At 39.6% G+C, this 16,907-nt stretch overlaps 1 protein-coding gene across 4 annotated transcripts in view; it reads right to left on the bottom strand.

Annotated features, from left to right (window-relative positions):
* Nucleotides 1–2,065: 2,065 nt before the first annotated feature.
* Nucleotides 2,066–16,907, bottom strand: part of LOC100756717 (ATPase family AAA domain-containing protein 2) — a 51,649-nt gene continuing 36,807 nt past the window's right edge. For 3 of the 4 annotated variants that reach the window (XM_027431650.2, XM_027431646.2, XM_027431649.2), the window contains exons 16-28: nucleotides 16,128–16,442; nucleotides 15,911–16,043; nucleotides 14,623–14,809; nucleotides 13,691–13,876; nucleotides 11,786–11,921; nucleotides 10,505–10,701; nucleotides 9,669–9,828; nucleotides 8,079–8,201; nucleotides 7,828–7,971; nucleotides 6,546–6,938; nucleotides 5,539–5,672; nucleotides 4,535–4,663; nucleotides 2,066–3,576 (exon numbers count right to left, since the gene is read on the bottom strand). In XM_027431650.2, the coding sequence (XP_027287451.1) occupies nucleotides 3,532–3,576; nucleotides 4,535–4,663; nucleotides 5,539–5,672; nucleotides 6,546–6,938; nucleotides 7,828–7,971; nucleotides 8,079–8,201; nucleotides 9,669–9,828; nucleotides 10,505–10,701; nucleotides 11,786–11,921; nucleotides 13,691–13,876; nucleotides 14,623–14,809; nucleotides 15,911–16,043; nucleotides 16,128–16,442 (2,282 nt within the window). In that variant the 3' untranslated portion in view covers nucleotides 2,066–3,531. The remainder of the gene's footprint in view (nucleotides 3,577–4,534; nucleotides 4,664–5,538; nucleotides 5,673–6,545; nucleotides 6,939–7,827; nucleotides 7,972–8,078; nucleotides 8,202–9,668; nucleotides 9,829–10,504; nucleotides 10,702–11,785; nucleotides 11,922–13,690; nucleotides 13,877–14,622; nucleotides 14,810–15,910; nucleotides 16,044–16,127; nucleotides 16,443–16,907) is intronic. The other variant, XM_027431647.2, reaches the window with a different exon arrangement.

Below are 16,907 nucleotides of genomic sequence, written 5' to 3'. Positions count from 1 at the left end.
CAATACCATCCCTGTCCATTAGGGGCCAAGCTTCCAGAACGTGAACCCTTGGGGTACAATCAGTATGAAAGGATCAGCAAATGTGCTACATAGAAGAATATTACTCCTTTCAAAGGAGGGAATTCTGACAGGTTGTAATACGAATCAGCCCTTAGGACACCACTCTAAAGTGAAATATGCCATTGCTTTCAATTATAGTGGGTACAGTAGTAAAAATTCATGTAAGATAGCAGTGGCCAGGGGCTGGGGCAGGAAGCAGGGGTGTTCTAGCTTCGATTGTGTGGCTATGACAAAATACTATGTTAAAAATCAACTGCTCAAACCTAAGTCCTCACTCATGTTTTTCTGGCAAGCACTTTATGTATATTCTTAGCAGGTCTTTCTGGGGGAAAAGAAATTTGATATGCTGAGCTGAGCTTAAAATTCTTAGGGAAATCAATCTAAAGGCTACAGAATGATCAATATATCACACACACACACACACACACACACACACACACACACACACACACACACACACACACACACACGCAGGCACGCATGCATGCACGTTTCACCAGTAAAATACCGTAGCTTTCAATTACAAACCTTCGGCAATCAACATAGTGATATAACCGTCAAGTAGATCAACACAATGGAAAAGCACAGAAACAGAATCAAAACTAGATTTTGCAAAGGTCCAATGGCAGGCCGTGCAGAGAAGGCAAGAACTGTTCTCAGGGCATGGGTACTCAAAACACACTTCCCAGTGACCCAGTGGTTGCTGGACTTCCCTGGTGTCCAGGTCTTAAGGGTTTTCTTTTGGACAAAGACTGTAACACAGACTACTCACTGATGCCACCCTGTGAACAGAAAAGTCCAGATGTCCCCAGCATTCAAGTGAGACATGAAACCAGCAGCCTTTGTCACTGTCATTCCTCTCTCTGATTGGTCTGCCCTTTCTCAGGCATCTTCCTCAGAACAGTGCTTTCAGGTCCGTGGCCCATCTCAAAACCGGACACCACTATCTGAGGCTCTTTTGCTTCACTTCATGACTGAGTAGGGTGAGCAGCTTTCCTATAGGCCTTAAAACAATAGAGCCAACTAAGCATTGCTTAACAGCATTCAAAATGGTGAGCCAGAATAAATCTTTACCTTTTTCATTCTCTGCTATTTTGTCCTGGGAAATGATGGAACTGAATGAACTGCCTTTTGGATTACTTACTAGTGTATACAAAACAGCCAGTTTTTACCATTGCTTATAGTGACTAATTCACTCAATGGCTCTACCAGTGTCTTCTGAATTTGATTTCCTAAATGAGATTATGTAAGCTGTAACTAGGTATTTTTTTCTTCCTTTTAAATCTGAACGAATTAACTTGCTTTTCTGTAATTGCTCTAAATAACAGCTGGTACCTTTTCAGCAAGAAAAAAAAGTTAACAATCTACCTGGGATTTTTAACAGGTTTTGAAGTGTGCTTAGGATGCAGACTTACCACTTCCAAACTTTAATGCCACAGAAAGTGGGTTCTAGTCTCTAAATGGATGCAACCACATAAATATTTGAATGTCAAGGGTAATTAGTCTGGTCTGAAACTACACTTTAAGTGACCCTCCTGCCCCCAGCCGCTGCATCCGGCAAGCCCCCAGCATTTTAACGTACACACTAGTATATGAAAGAACACCTGCATTTCTTCTACACTGAGTTACTCATCTGTCCGTCCGTCCGTCCACACATCCATTTGATGCCTGTGTTGCCTTTGCTGTCCCAAACTATTGAAGACCAGGTTGACCTTGAACACGAGGCGATCCTCCTGCCTTTAGCCCTTATGGGCTGGGATTATGTAAGTAAGAACCATGGTGCTTCGCTGTCCTCTCTCTATTCAGATTTTAAAAGCTGAAGAGGGGGCAGTAAGATGGCCCAGAAGGTAAAGGCACTTACCACAGGCCTAAGAGCCTAGTGTGCCCCCTGAAGCCCTGCAGAGGGGAAGGAAAGACAGATTCCAGAGCTGTCCTGACCTCCACATGTGTGCTATGATGAATACACACTTACACAATGTTTCTCTAAAGTAAAACTAAAAACAAATTAATGTTCCAACTTTAAAATTTATTATACAAGATGCACAATGAAAGGATACATCTGGAATAAATTATAATAAACTTCAATAAAAACTATTAAACATCACCCCCCCCCCTTTTTGGTTTGTTTTTTGTTTTTTGTTTTGTTTTTTTTTTTTTTTTGAGACAGTCTCAAGTAGCCAGGCTGGCCTCAAACTCACTGTGTAGCTAACAAATGACCCTGAACTCCTGATCTTTGTGTCTCTGCCTCCAGGGCTGAGATCACGGATGTACACAGCCACACTCAACTCGTACAGTGTCATCTTTAGCAATGTGCACAAGTTCAAGTGTTATTGGTATTTGGCATTTTTAATAGGTATGTAAGGCAGCATCCACTAATTAAGGTATCTGTATTATTGAATCTTAGAAATCTTTTAAATATTCACATAATAAAACTATACTAAATCTAAACTCTCGAGCTAGGCATGTGCTCAGTGTACACTGGGCCCGGGGTTCTATCCTTACTTTACCATCACCAATAAACCACAGCCTTTCACTGTAGTTAGCATTTTTTCTATTTTTTTTTTTTTTGTTTTTGTTTTTGTTTTTTCCAGACAGTTTCTCTATGTGTAACAGCCCTGGCTGTCCTGGCACTCACTCTGTAGACCAGGCTGGCCTCAAATTCACAGAGATCCACCTGCCTCTGTCTCAAACAAACTTTCTAACTGATGCTGTTCTGCAAGTAAAGGCTTTAATGTCTCACCGGATAGCGAATAGAAACAAATGGTTTCAATTTTAAGAAAGAAATGTACTTTTGGTATCAGTAATACAAAATTTGCATTTATAGTCATATATGCATATAAAAAGTATTTATAGAATATAACCTAGATACAATGGTAGAAAGATAAACAGTTGTGAAATACAAAAACTAGTCACTAATCCATTTGTTGTATATATAATTACAAATTAAACAATAAAATTTTAAAGCTTTATTAACCCAAATTAGAATTATAAAAATGTTTATCTAAAAACATTAATTTTTATAGTAAGTACAGAATTGTCTCTGAGGCCCCCTTGCAAATCACAACTTGAATTATGGCAGTTGGAAGAAAGGCATTAAAGGAAAACAAACACAAAGAGATGGCAAACATACAACAGACGTAACTCTAGTCTGACACAATAACCTACTAGGAAGTGTTAAATTAAAAGTGCTTAAGCTAAAACAACAAAAAATAATTAATAAATTATTAATTACCAAAACTGTAAGATCTAGCCAAACTTGAACAATTACTATTGTTACAGTGTTCTGCTCAAACATCCAAGACTTATCAGTTATCTTACCACATGTACATAAGTACCAGGGAATTAAAATACTTTCACTATTTTAATTTTTCTTCAAAATGCAAGATTTCATTTTATCTTGCATCAGTTATGTGGACATATCTGAAGACAATCAAATAGGAATTGAATATAAAAATACTTGGTGCAATGACATCATGATCTGGAACAATTGAAGTTTTCTACTGCTTGCTCCATTTTCTATATAAAAGGCAGGAAAGAAAAATAGCTAAGTTTCAATATTTAAAAAAGCTAAAATATAATTTCATTTTTTAAAAAAATAAATACCCTAAGAATATTAATTATTCATGTAAATATCTGGAAAGTTACTGGTACACTCTTATATAAATAATGCAAACAACAGTATTCTACACATTGCACTACCCGTCCTGGTGACTAAACACTGCACACACACCCTCCCCATACACTAGATGGGGACAGGAAGCTAACATTTTTATTTTACATAAGTAGCCCCCAGCATATATCTTTAAACATTAATATTTCTAGACCTTCTACAAAGATCAAGTAAAGACAAACAGGCTATCTTTATTATTTCTGAGAAAGGGCCTTACTATGTCACCAAACGGGACTAAACTTGGGACTCTTGTGTTTCAGCTGCCCAAATCTGGGACTACAGACGTCCACCACCATACCCACCCCTGAAACACTATCTTAGGGAAAGAAGTCATACATCTAAGGTAAAATATACAAAATAGGTTTCCGCTTCATCGATACTGTGCAGCCATGCTTGCTATACAGACCTATGATACACTGAGCTTGTGGTCTTTGGTTCTGACAGTTAGCCCACCTGTCCTTGAGCATGCTATACAGCAGAAGATGACTTTCACTCTGACCCTTCTGTCTGCCCCAGACACTGGGATTACAAAGGTGTGCCACTGCACCTTGGTCGGTCTTTACATTTTTACAAGTTCAGGGCTTCAGTCATTTTTAATGGCGATATTGTATGGCAAAAGGAGCATAAAATGTTTAAAGTTAGCTAGGCATGGTGGCGCACACCTTAAACTCCAGCACTGGGGAGGCAGAAGCAGGCAGATCTCTCTGAGTTTGAGGCCAGCCTGGTCTACAAAGTGAGTTCCAGACAATCAGTGTTACATAGAGAGACCCTGTCCCCAAATAAACAACAGAGCCAAAACTTTACCTGAACAAGAGCTGTTTTGTCATAGTCCCTGCGATGCTCATAAATGCACTGGCTGATAACTGCATACAAGTTTTCCAGTTGGAATATATTATATTCCTGACTTTTTTTAACAACAGTCTCCAAAAGATTCTAAAAGAAAACAAGTATTTATATGTGCTAGATTAATTCCTTGCAACAAGATTTTTAAAATTCTGAATGCTTGGCTGAAGGCAGCATGTAGGCAGACTAAGCCACTGCTGAGATAAGGCAGCTTCTGGCAATGATTCTTTTAGATTTCCTTCATTCTATGACACCTGCTTTAGCTCTGGGTAACTCTCATTATCCCCAACACTACAGCATAAGTTGCTAATTTCAACTGTATACAGAAACTTCTCCAGGCATTTTTTTTTTTTAAAGATTTTATTTATTTACTATGTATACAGTCTTCTGCCTGCATTGCCAGCAGAGGGCACCAGATCTCATTCAAGGCGGTTTTGAGCCACCATGTGGTTGCTGGGAATCGAACTCAGGACCTCTGGAAGAATAGTCAGTGCTCTTAACCGCTGAGTCATCTCTCCAGCCCTCCAGACATTTGTTTTTTTTTTTTTTTTTTTTTGAGACAGGGTTTCTCTGTGTGGCTTTGGAGCCTGTCCTGGCACTTGCTCTGGAGACCAGGCTGGCCTCGAGTTCACAGAGATCCGCCTGCCTCTGCCTCCCGAGTGCTGGGATTAAGGCATATGCCACCAACGCCTGGCCAGACATTTTTTAAAGACATCTATTTACTTAAATATTTAAGGTGTTCCATGTGCATGCCTGATGCCTAGAGGCCACGTGGGTGCTGGGGATTGAACCTAGGTCTTTAGAGCAGCCAGAGCTCTTAACCTCTGACCCAGCTCTCCATCCCAAGGACAAGGAAGCTAAGAGAAGTCTCTATGTAGCTAATGCACTATTAGTCTGCAATCCTTCCTCGCTTGTGTGAGGAAGAGAACATGCCAAGGGAACCCTGTAATTTCAGTCTGACGTACTTTTAAGCGCCTATGGTCCACAACAAGCGAGGGTGTGGGCTGAGAGAGAATCGCCAGGGCCTTCTCCACACTGATGAGCTGCTGCTGCTCTACCTGGGAACGTCTAGCTCGAGTCATTCGCAGAATACACATTTCTAAAGTGAAAAATCAGGCTATTATTATTCGGTTCACAAACAAAATGCCTAAGGCAAATAATAACGAGATCAATAACAGACTATGTAGTTAGGACACAAACACTGATTCTGGGTTAATCTTATAAGATTATGACATGCCATTTACGTTAAAAAATGCCATACAGTGTAAGAAATATTTAGCTGGGCGTGGTAATGCCTGCCTTTAATCCCAAGTACTCAGGAGGCAGAGGCAGATGGATCTTCAAAATCCAGGTTACATAATGAGTTCTAGAAGGGTTGAAGCTACTTAGTAAAACTTTGTCTCAAAGTAAAAAAATAAACCCCACCACAAGCAAAACATAACAAGTATTCCTCCAACTGAATACTTAGGGGATTCTGGACAAGTACCTTGAAACTGGTAGGAAGACACTGCTTTCTCTTAACAATGAAGAAGATACAGATTACTAAAGAAGTTAATAGTAAACTGGGTGCCCGTGTTACAGTATCGCTTATTTAAACAATGTCTTTTCAGGACTGGGCATTTACTCAACACATTTTGCATCCCCTCTGAAGCATACGGCTGGGAGGAAAACAAGCCTGCGCCTGCATCTTCGCTTCCCTCTTTCCTCACACCCTCCCTTTGCACACGGGTTAGTGGTTGGCTTCCATTCTCTTTTGTGCAGTAGTTTGCTGTAATGCTGTGGTTTTCCTTAATTTAATAGAAGTTTTTAAGATTTTATTTATTTTTAACACACACACGTTTTGGTCTACCAGCTGAAAGGGCAAGTAAAGATAACGTTATTTTTCTACCTAGTTAACACTTGTGCTCTGAAAGAGCAAGAAACCATTGAACTGGTATGTGATGACTGGTTTAAGATTTTAAGTGAGACTTACCTTTGGATTCATTTTCATCAGGAATGTCTATGACCTGGGAGCTAGAAGCATCTCCACTGCAATCAATGTTCTCTTTTCTCAAGTCTGTACACTCTGTAATTTCATTAGATTCTTCAAGCTCATTCTCAATATTGGAGGTACTCGAGGTATTTTTCAGGTCTAGGTTGTTTTCGGAGACATTCTGCTTCTCATTCTCTTCTACGGAAGACTCTCCCGTGTTTCCCAGCTCATTGTGCTCTGTGCTTGTGGGCTGACTTTCCTCCGTATCACTACTCCTGACTTGATTATTCACAGCAGTTTGGCCATTGTCTTTTGCTTGTGAAAGTTTCCTTCGCTTTATTTTGTTACCTACATGCCACTTTGACTTATTATGAACTTTCCTCTTCAACTGAGCTTTAAGAAATTTAACAAAAGAGAAAAAATAAAGACTGTCTAAGGAAGAGTTTAAAAAAGAGAAAAGAAGATGAAAAGGTAAAGAAGTCAAGAAAGCACAGTACTTAAACAAACAAGCAAACCACAGTACTTTCAGATGATTGGAACATATAGACTGTGAAGTACCATGACAGATGGAGAAGTGGCCAGGTGGCGGGGGTACACGCCTTGAATCACAGTTTGAGGCCAGCCTGGTTTACAAACCAAGTTCCAGGACAGTCAGGGATACACAGAGAAACCCTGTCTCAAAAAAACCAACTAAACAAACAGCTGAGGAACAATATGTGATATACACTGAATAACGGAAAGGCAAGAGTTAAAATCATCTACCCTCATACTGTAAAGATATGCTGCCCATATTTTTAAGCATGGCACGCATACTAATTCATTGGAATTCCACCTTTAAACAGATGAGGTTTGCTACCATTGGCACCTTCACTTTACAGTGGAGGAAACTAGAGTACAAAGAAAACTTGAAGATTCTGTCTAGGGGGATACAGTAAAACCATGCTTCATTTATCTTGGGAAGAGGTGAAACTTAGCAGAAATTGTAATGGGAGGACACAGACTATTACGGGAATACGTTTAATAGGACTAGGAAGACAGCGGAGTGTTTGGGTGATAAAAAGAGACAGAACTTCAGCACAATGCCAAGGCTCTGCTGCTCAACTAACTGTATTCACCAAAACGTATATGGGAAAGAGAAGGACCTGGTTATTTAACAGCTTAGTTGCTTGACTATCATCGAAACAGATGCAATTTACTGTGTTAATAAAGCAAAGTGCAAGACACAGGACATGGGGAGAGGACAGAAGAACTCCACAAATGAAGATTACTGCAGACTACTTACCAGGGGTACTGCAAGCCACAGGAGGACACGGTGCCTTCAGCTTTTCACTGGGCTCTTGAGCTGACCTTTTATCACCAGCAGGAGGAGAATTCTGCTTTGGCATGACATGGTAATAAGATGGTGCATATTTGGAGGAACTACAACCTTATAAATAGACAGACAGCATTTTAAAATTATTTCAGAACTCAGAATCATGCAAAGAATGAAAGGCTTACTAAAGCATCATCTTCAGATGCCCGGCGTGTCCCTACCTCGTTTCTTCCTAGACTCCTGGATCTCTTCACAAAGCTGCTCAAAGTCTTCATCAAGCTCTTCTTTAATTATTGCATAGGCGGTGTCCCTTAAAGCACAGGCTCTATGCCTAATAAGACGATCTGAGAAATAAGGAAATATAATTATTAATCTTCCCAAAAGTGAACTTACTAGTTTGGGTAAAGATAGCAATCATTACAATTTCCTAACTTCATACAAAGAGTAAATTTACTAGAACTTTTATCTTCATTGGGGTGATAACCCAAGGATTTGCTATCTGATTCAATATAACAACTATACCCAAAGCGTTTTATTGCTGTGCTCTAGTAAGATCCCCATAAGATATCAGAAAAGGCAGAGGGATATAGCTCAGTATGCTTTCAATTGTTTTAAGAAACCCTTCCAATGAACCTTAAGGCCAGCATAAGAGACTGAAACGGGAAGCAGGAGGAGCAGGAGCTCATGGTCACTCTTAACTACAGTCAGGTCAAGGTCAACCTGAGCTACACCATATTAACAGGAGGCTGGCATTCTTAATTCCCAACACTGGGGAAGCAGAGGGAGGCAGATCTCTGAGTTTTAGGCCAGCACGGGCTACATGGTAGGACCCTGTCACAAACAAACAAATCCCCAAAGAACAACAAAAGGGAACTTTTAATAGTTCCCTACATAAATCATTCTAATTTATAAGTACTACTTTTTAGAGGTCTAATGATAGCCCAATTAACTCTACACACCCACTTTTGGATACACTTTAAATATTACTCTTACTATTAGGCAAGTTATGTAATAAAAAATGTGTCCAGGCGTAACAACACAAGCCTGTAATCCCAGCACTTGAAAGACAGAGATAGGATTGCCCTAACTTTGAGTTCAGTTAGGACTGTCTCAAAAAAAAAAAAAAAAAAAAAAAAAAAAAAAAAAGTATGTTTTAACTAAAAGAACATTTTGATGGCTCAGTTAAGAGCATAGGTTCAATTCCCAGAACCTACATGGCAACCCACAAGTATCTGCAACTCCAGTTCCAGGGGATCTGACACTCTCAGACAGGTATACATGCAGGCAAAACACCAATGTACATAAAATAAGAATAAATACATCATTAAAAAAATTTTAAAACAGGGCGAATACTTTGAAATTCATTCTATTAGTGTTTACCTTTCCACTTTCAGAAAGCATAAACAAGCTACTCTGTCTCATTAGACCCCACCGAGGTTGCTTATCAGACATCCTGCATATCAAATATTTACATTACAGTCACAGTTATGAAGAAGCAATGACGTAATTTTATGGTTGGGGTTCACCACAACATGAGGAACTGTATTAAAGGTTGATGAGATCACTGGTTAAAAGATGTATTATGTGGTTAATATTTGGGGATTTGAGTGAAAAAACATGCATGCAAATTCTGCCCTTATCCTTTCCTGGCACTGTGACCCTGAGCAAAGCTGTAATCTCCCTAAACTATACCCCCTTTCAGCTGGAGAATGGGATAAAGCTCTTGTGAGAATTACAGGGTATTTTAACGTAACACCAACCACCAACCCTTGCCCACACCACCCCCTGAACAGGAATTCACTAGTGCTCACCTCCAGGGTCTCTATCTGGATTGTATTCTAAAGCATTGCTACAGATTAGATCAATGTCCCTCAGATAGTCTTTCACAGTCAGATACTTATGTAAGTCAATTTTACTGATTACAGATGAAAGGTCCATTGGTTGCTTTATTACAGTGACATAATCAGGAACCTAAAATTCAAGCAAATGACCAAATCACTTAATAAACTGCATACACAGAAATAATTAAGTTTTTCTGCAAAGGCAATACAGAGGAAACAGTATGAGGACACTACATTTATATAAATACTTTCATTCTATTTTAATCTATCTCTGCTTTATATTTACTCTTATTCTTTGTCACTTATATCCTCTACTAATAAATACCCACTATCTCTTTCCTCATGCAACTGTCACCCATCCTTCAAAGTCGACTTAAGAAAGGACTGCAAATATTGTGACACAAGCCTGTAAGCCCAACCTTTAGGACATTAAAACAGGAGGAGTTCCATGTAGCCTAGACTACACGGTAAGTTCCAGGCCAACCTGAACTACACAGTAAGTCCCTGTTTCAAAAACCAAAAACCTGCCTCTAAGCTCAATTTTGATTCTATAAATAATGGTAATACCATGTGGAATTAAAACTTTCTCAAATTCCTTTTGTCTAGATGGAAAGAAAAACTGCAACAAAAGAAATATATTAGGTAACCCTTGAAATCTATACATGTTTAGGGCACTGAGTTCACATGTTCATATAGAGAAACCAAATTCAGAGTACAGCAGGACTCCTTCATGAACTATTCAAACGTTCTGCTTTTCTGTCATTATGGCTTGAACATATTTCATCCAAAGAGGAGATCAGTAATACCTCAACAGGGTCAACAGGCTTGGTGAAGACTCGGAACCGCTTATCAATAGCAAGCCTATGTGTGACATTTCTTAAGAAAATCCTGAGTTCTCTAAATGTATCTTCTTCTTGTTCCTCCAGCTGTCTGACTTCCTCTGCTGTCAGCGGTCTTGGTTCAGGTGGTGGTGCTACTGGAAGAACCTCCAGGGCCTGCAAAACTTCACATGGATGGGGGTTTTAGTTAATGCCCTCCACATATGGAGGGCAACAAATGACCCAAAGAAACAGAATAAGGCTTGGGGGGTTATTTTCTTTACAATTGAAAGGAAACCAAGAATTTAGAAAAATACTGCCATAATCTCTATCACTACACACATCCCAGAAATAACTTGCAATTTGCAAACTTTGAAAATACCATTATTCTTAAAACAAGAATATTTTAACTGGGAAAAGATTTTTCTTTGTGGCCTAATGAAAAAAAAAAAAAGTGATGCTCCAAATATAGCAAATTTTAAGTTCCTTTAAGGCAATGAATACTCAGGGTTAAGAGAAAACGTGAGAAAGGGACTGGAGGTGACTCAGTGGGTAAAGGTGCCTGCCGCCAAACCCTGTGACCTGAGCATGCACACACACAACAAACAGATGAGAAGTCATTTAAGCTGAGTGGTGGTGGCACACACCTTTAATCCTAGCATTCAGGAGGCAAAGGCAGGAAGATCTTTGTGAGTTAGAGACCAGCTTGGTCTACAAGAGCTAGTTCCAGGACAACCTCCAAAGCCAGAGAAACCCTGTCTTGAAACCAACCCCCCCAAAAGAACCAAAAGTGAAACTGTGATGCTGTGTGTATTTTAAAGACAATTTGGTTTTTAACAGAAAGAGGTAGGATAGGTAAGAACACTGTACCAGAGCTGGAGAGGTGACACAGTGGTTAAGACCACATTCTGATCTTACAGAGGACCTGAACTCAGTTCTCAGAACTTAAATTAGGCAGCTCACCACCTATTCTGGCCTTCACTGGCACCAGCACTCACTTGTACAAACCTCCACACAATTAAAAATAGATCTTGAAAAGTGAAAACATAGTTCTAAAAAATGAGCCTGGAACAAGAGGCTAGGGCTATTCTACAAAATACCTTACGAGCCTTAGCAACATTTTAGCAGGAAGCAGAAGTATTTTAATAGTAAACATGTCACCTCATAACTGAGGGTTTGAGTTTGTGCTATCAGGTAGATATCAATTATATTAGCTGTTATTTAGTTCCATTTTCTTAAAATTATTCTCTATTAACTGAGACAACTAACCTGCTTTCTTTTTTGACACAGGAGGCTTTGCAGCTTGTTTTAAAATTAAGTCTTCAAAAAATTTGGTCCGTTCTTCTTTACCTGGTAACTGGACATTAAAAATCTCTCCATAATCATGGGCAAACAATTCTTGTACCTTAAAAAGAATATGTATATGTATATATATATATAAATATATAAGTGTAACATATACAGAATACACATAAACGCAAACACAATGTACATTACTGTACTTAATCCAACAGTATGTTAAACACATATTTCCAATAAAAAATAAATTAAAGTCTTGAGAGTATAGAGGCCCAGGAGATGTTGGAGTGGGGAACAACACTTGCAGCTCCTCCTGAGGACCCATGTCTGATCCCAGGACCCCCATGGCAGCTACAGCCACGTGTAACTCCAGTTCCAGGGGATCAATGCCCTCTTCTCCACACATGTGGCACACAGACAGGCAAGGTACGCATACATAGAGAACTACGCATAGACACGTGTACGATAGATTAGTAACTAAACATCAGATCATCTTTAGAATTCAAGATTCATCCCAGCACTCAGGCGGATCGCTATGAGTTTGAGGCCAGTCTGGACTACAGAGTGAGTTACAGTTAGGGCTGTTACACAGAGAAACCCTGTCTTGAAAAACGAAGAAACAAAAACATTCCAGCATGAATGAATAGGGGAGATTGGCCCTTCTAAGGGATAAGTTATTGGCAGTTGAGGGAGCGTCATCTTCTGAGAAAATGGACACTGACAGGCTGCTCAGGACCTGGTGGATGGTCACAAACCCACACACACATGAGGAGCAGCAGTTAGACTCAGAGGGTTATTAACACATTTTTTAAGTCATGAAACTGAGAGGTAGATGAGGCAGGTGGTAATATAGATGATATGATCGATACACATTGTATAAATATATGAACTTTCAAAGAATAATAGTAAAAATCTTTTTTTGCTGGAACTATAGCTCAGCGGTAGAGACTGTGGTTAGCATATACTAGGCACTCTATTAATGCTTGGTACCGCCCCCCCCAAAAAACCCAAATTCATATTTATTGCCAAAAGTATAATCTCCTATCTTATTTATTTTTGTTTTTAAATTCTGGTTTTCCAACATAAGGTTTCTCTATATAACAGTCCAGGAACTTGTTCTGTAGACCAGGCTGGCCTTGAACTCAGAGATACACTTGCTTCTGCCTCCCCAGCACTGCGCTGAGATTAAAGGTGTGCTCCACTACTGCCTGGCATAATCTCATTATCGTTAATGCTTCTCACCAAGAGGCAGGAGAAACAGGCAGATTCTAAGTTCAAAACCAGCCTGGTCTACATAGTGAGTTCCACGACAGCCAGGACTACAAAGGGAGACACTGTCTCAAAAAAAAGACAGAAACAATCAAAATACCTATTACAGGGATTTAGACTTATAGGTTACAACTCGTCATAAGATAATGAAAAGAGCATGCAAGTCACAAAGGAAGAAGACATAGACATTAAATATTGATTAATTCAGAAGATACACAGAAGGCACTGCAGTAATCGAGGTACATGCCTTTAATCTGAACCTTGGAAGGCAGAGGCAGGTGAATCTGTGAGGTGCAGGCTGGCCTGGTCTACAGAGAGAGTTCCAGGCCAGCCAGGACTATGCGGAGAAACCATCTTGGAAAACAAAACAAATTGAAAGGTAAATATAGTAGACCAGTTGGCTATGCAACACCATTTCTGTAACAGAAAAAATATGTATGCCCTTACCAGATATGCCCACTGTAAACAGTGAGCACAATCCAAACAGCTAAGGATGGTGTATCTGATAAAGAACTATTTCTATTGTTTACTTCAGCAGCACTTGAAATTTTGTAGGGTTTTTATTCTGGCATAAAAAAAAGACCAGCAAATCTCCCCATAAATTACCTCCTCAGGCAAGGCTGAATATGGTTTGTCAGAAGTTGCAAGCAGTAAAACTGGAGCAAATGAAGGTATATTTTGTAATAATGTCATAAATGTGGCTTTGAGTGTTGGTCCAACTATTTCCCACCACAAGTGGATATGTGCGACATAGACTATGCTGGGTGCTGTCCTCTTAGCTTCACGAATCATCTAATAAAAAAATAAATTACAAAGTAAGCACATTAGTGATACTAGTGCCATAACTTCCCAGATTTTTCACATAAAACCTTCAAATTTCTTAAATGCTTCTTTCAAAAAAAAACCTCACAACTCTTTTAAAGTGTTTAATAGTGGTGGCGCACGCCTTTAAGCCCAGCACTCGGGAAGCAGAGGCAGGAGGATCTATGTGAGTTCGAGACTAGCCTGGTCTACAAGAGTGAGTGCCAGGATAGGCTCCAAAGCCACAGAGAAACCCTGTCTTGAAAAACCAAGCCCCCACCCCCAAAGGTTCAATTAAAAGCTTCACTTGGGCAGAACCAATTTATTCAAGCAACTAGAAAGCATGCCAAGAAAACCACAAGACTATTCTGCTGCATAACCAAGGCTAAGCAAGTATACAAATATAAGTTTTATATTCACCAATTAAATCTAAACATAACAGAAACAACAGAACATTTGAAAACTAAGTTAGTCATTGTCTTAAGAACTTCAATTCTCACAACAGCCAAATTTATTATCTCATACCTTGCAAACAGGAAAAAATGAAGTAGAGAGATCTAATAACAAGGTTATACAGGTGTTACGTGGCAGATGTGAGAAAACGTACACTATTTAATAACTAAGCAATTATACACTTCTATTTTGTAAGCTTTAAGTCAGATTTTCTTTTCAAGTTCAAATTCAAAAAAACCGAGTCAACTCTAAACTGGTTTCTGAATGACCGGAAAACAACTTACCTGGGAACATGTCTCTTCAGGAGATGTAGTACTGATGCCAAAAAGAACAGGAATGTCTAATGTATACACGGTAAACTTTTCCAAAGCATGGATGACAGCTGGTGCCAAGTGAGAGCTCTGTCCAAATCCTGGTTCTCCCACTATTAGTAATCTTGGTCGAAAAGACATAGGTTGGTAACAGGCATTTCTGAAAAAAAATTAATAAGCTGTATTTTGGGGAAAAATTAAAATGTTTCCCTTAAATTGCCAATTCTAAATCTTCAGAAACCTTGCCCATTTGACTAGCCAATTATAACATGGCAGAGTTTCTCACAATGATTGTCCCAGATTTAAGAAAACTTTTACATCATAATGACAGCTGCAACAACATTTTGAATTTTTTTTCTTCTTTTTTAAGACAGGGTTTCACTACGTAGCTCTGGCTGTCCTGGAACTCAATGCAGAGTAGGCTGGCCTCAAACTCATAAGAGATCCACCTGCCCCAATCTCCCAAATGTGGGATTAAAGGAGTGCCATCACAGCTGGCCAAAACTTGTTACTAAAAAATAAAATAAAATAAAATAAAATTTGGGCTGGAGAGATGGCTCAGCAGTTAAGAGCACCAACTGCTCTTCCAGAGGTCCTGAGTTCAATTCCCAGCATCCACATGGTGGCTCACAACCACCTTGAATGAGATCTGGTGCCCTCTTCTGGTGTGCAGATATACATGGAAGCAGGATGTTGTATACATAATAAATAAATAAATAAATAAAATCTTTAAAAACTTATGTGCTTGAGTGCTGAATGCATGTTTGTAGCACCTGCGTGCAGTGCCTGTGGAGGCCAGAAGCTGTGCCCTCTGGAACCAGAGTTACAGATGGGTGTGCGCTGCCATGTGGGTGTTGGGAAATAAACCCAGGTCCTCTGGAAGAGCAGTCAGTGTTCTTCACCACTGAGCCATCTCTTCATACCCAAACTTTTATATTCTTTGTGTGTGGCATAGGTGTCGCCCTTGGAGTACTAATCACCTCCACTGAGACTGGGTCTTACTGGTCTGGAGCTCACCAATTAGGTTAGCCTGGGTGGCTCCTGGCTTCCCAGTACCGGGATAACATGGGTACACCACCACTCTCAGCACTAGGTGTTCATGTTTACAATGCAAGCACTTAACCAACTGAGCCCTCTTGCCAGCCCTGCTATTCTAAGTAAAAAGCTGATTGGCTAGCATCTTTTACCTTGTCAAACAAATTTCACTTTATTTTTTTATGGAATTTACACAACAAAACATTCATTTGCAAGGAAAACATACCTATTTAAATGAAGGAAATTTAAATTTTCTTTTGCCTGATTAAAGGGTTTTTGAGAAAGTCCATTTTCATACATCGATGGTATATCATCATCACTGTATGCCAAATCACTTTCTAGCAAAGGGCAAGAAACATCTACAAAATAATAATAAAACCTGCCCATTAGTAATTTTTCTTTGTCATACTTTCTTTCTTTCAATGGTTAATCAAGTTTTATACCTGAATTTAAAGTTTTGCTTGTTCCAACTTCCACATGTGGAAATACTTTCTGTAAGGCTTCTAAGATCATATGAAGAGTATTTTGCAGGAGTGGTTTCACAATGGCAGACAGTGCCTGTCCAGGTGATACCACAGCTCTCTGGGAAGCTGGTATTATCTTCTGCATAGCAGTCTCAAAATCCTTAGCGGAGATATTAATTGAAGAGAGATCCAACTGCAGCTTCTCACTGGTGGTGTAGATCTGTGGGTACCGTCGACGCAGGGCACACAAAGCAGCCTCAGCACATATTGACTTAATGTCTGCACCGCAGTATCCTATCCCAATCAACCAAGGGGGGAAAAAAGCAAAACCCTCAAGAAAAATTCAAAAATTACATCTTATATTAGTAAAATATTTACAACAAAACCAAATTTCTATAAAGTGAACTCAGATGGCTTCAACACATCAGTAACACATGAATGAAACATGTAAGTACTAAGTATGGGATAAGGGTTAAGAGCAAGAACTCTGTTGTGTTGTTCTGGTTTTGAGACAGGTATCACTGCAGTTCTGGTTGGCCTGGAACTCTCCGTGCAGACCAAGTTGGCCTCAGACTCAGAGATCCACCTGCCTCTGCCTCTGGAGTGCTGGCATTAAAGGTGTGCGCCACCATATCTGGCCAAAATCAGATGAAACTCAAGCTCTAGTTTGTCATGTACTGTGTGATCTCTCAAGACTCACTAACAGTCTGCAGAGGGTCCTTTATCTGCCAAATGATAATACTGTCTAATTCACAGGGA

Source organism: Cricetulus griseus, chromosome 10, assembly GCF_003668045.3.
Source record: "Cricetulus griseus strain 17A/GY chromosome 10, alternate assembly CriGri-PICRH-1.0, whole genome shotgun sequence".
Lineage (NCBI taxonomy): Eukaryota > Metazoa > Chordata > Mammalia > Rodentia > Cricetidae > Cricetulus > Cricetulus griseus.
This window is presented reverse-complemented; position numbering and strand designations above follow the sequence as displayed.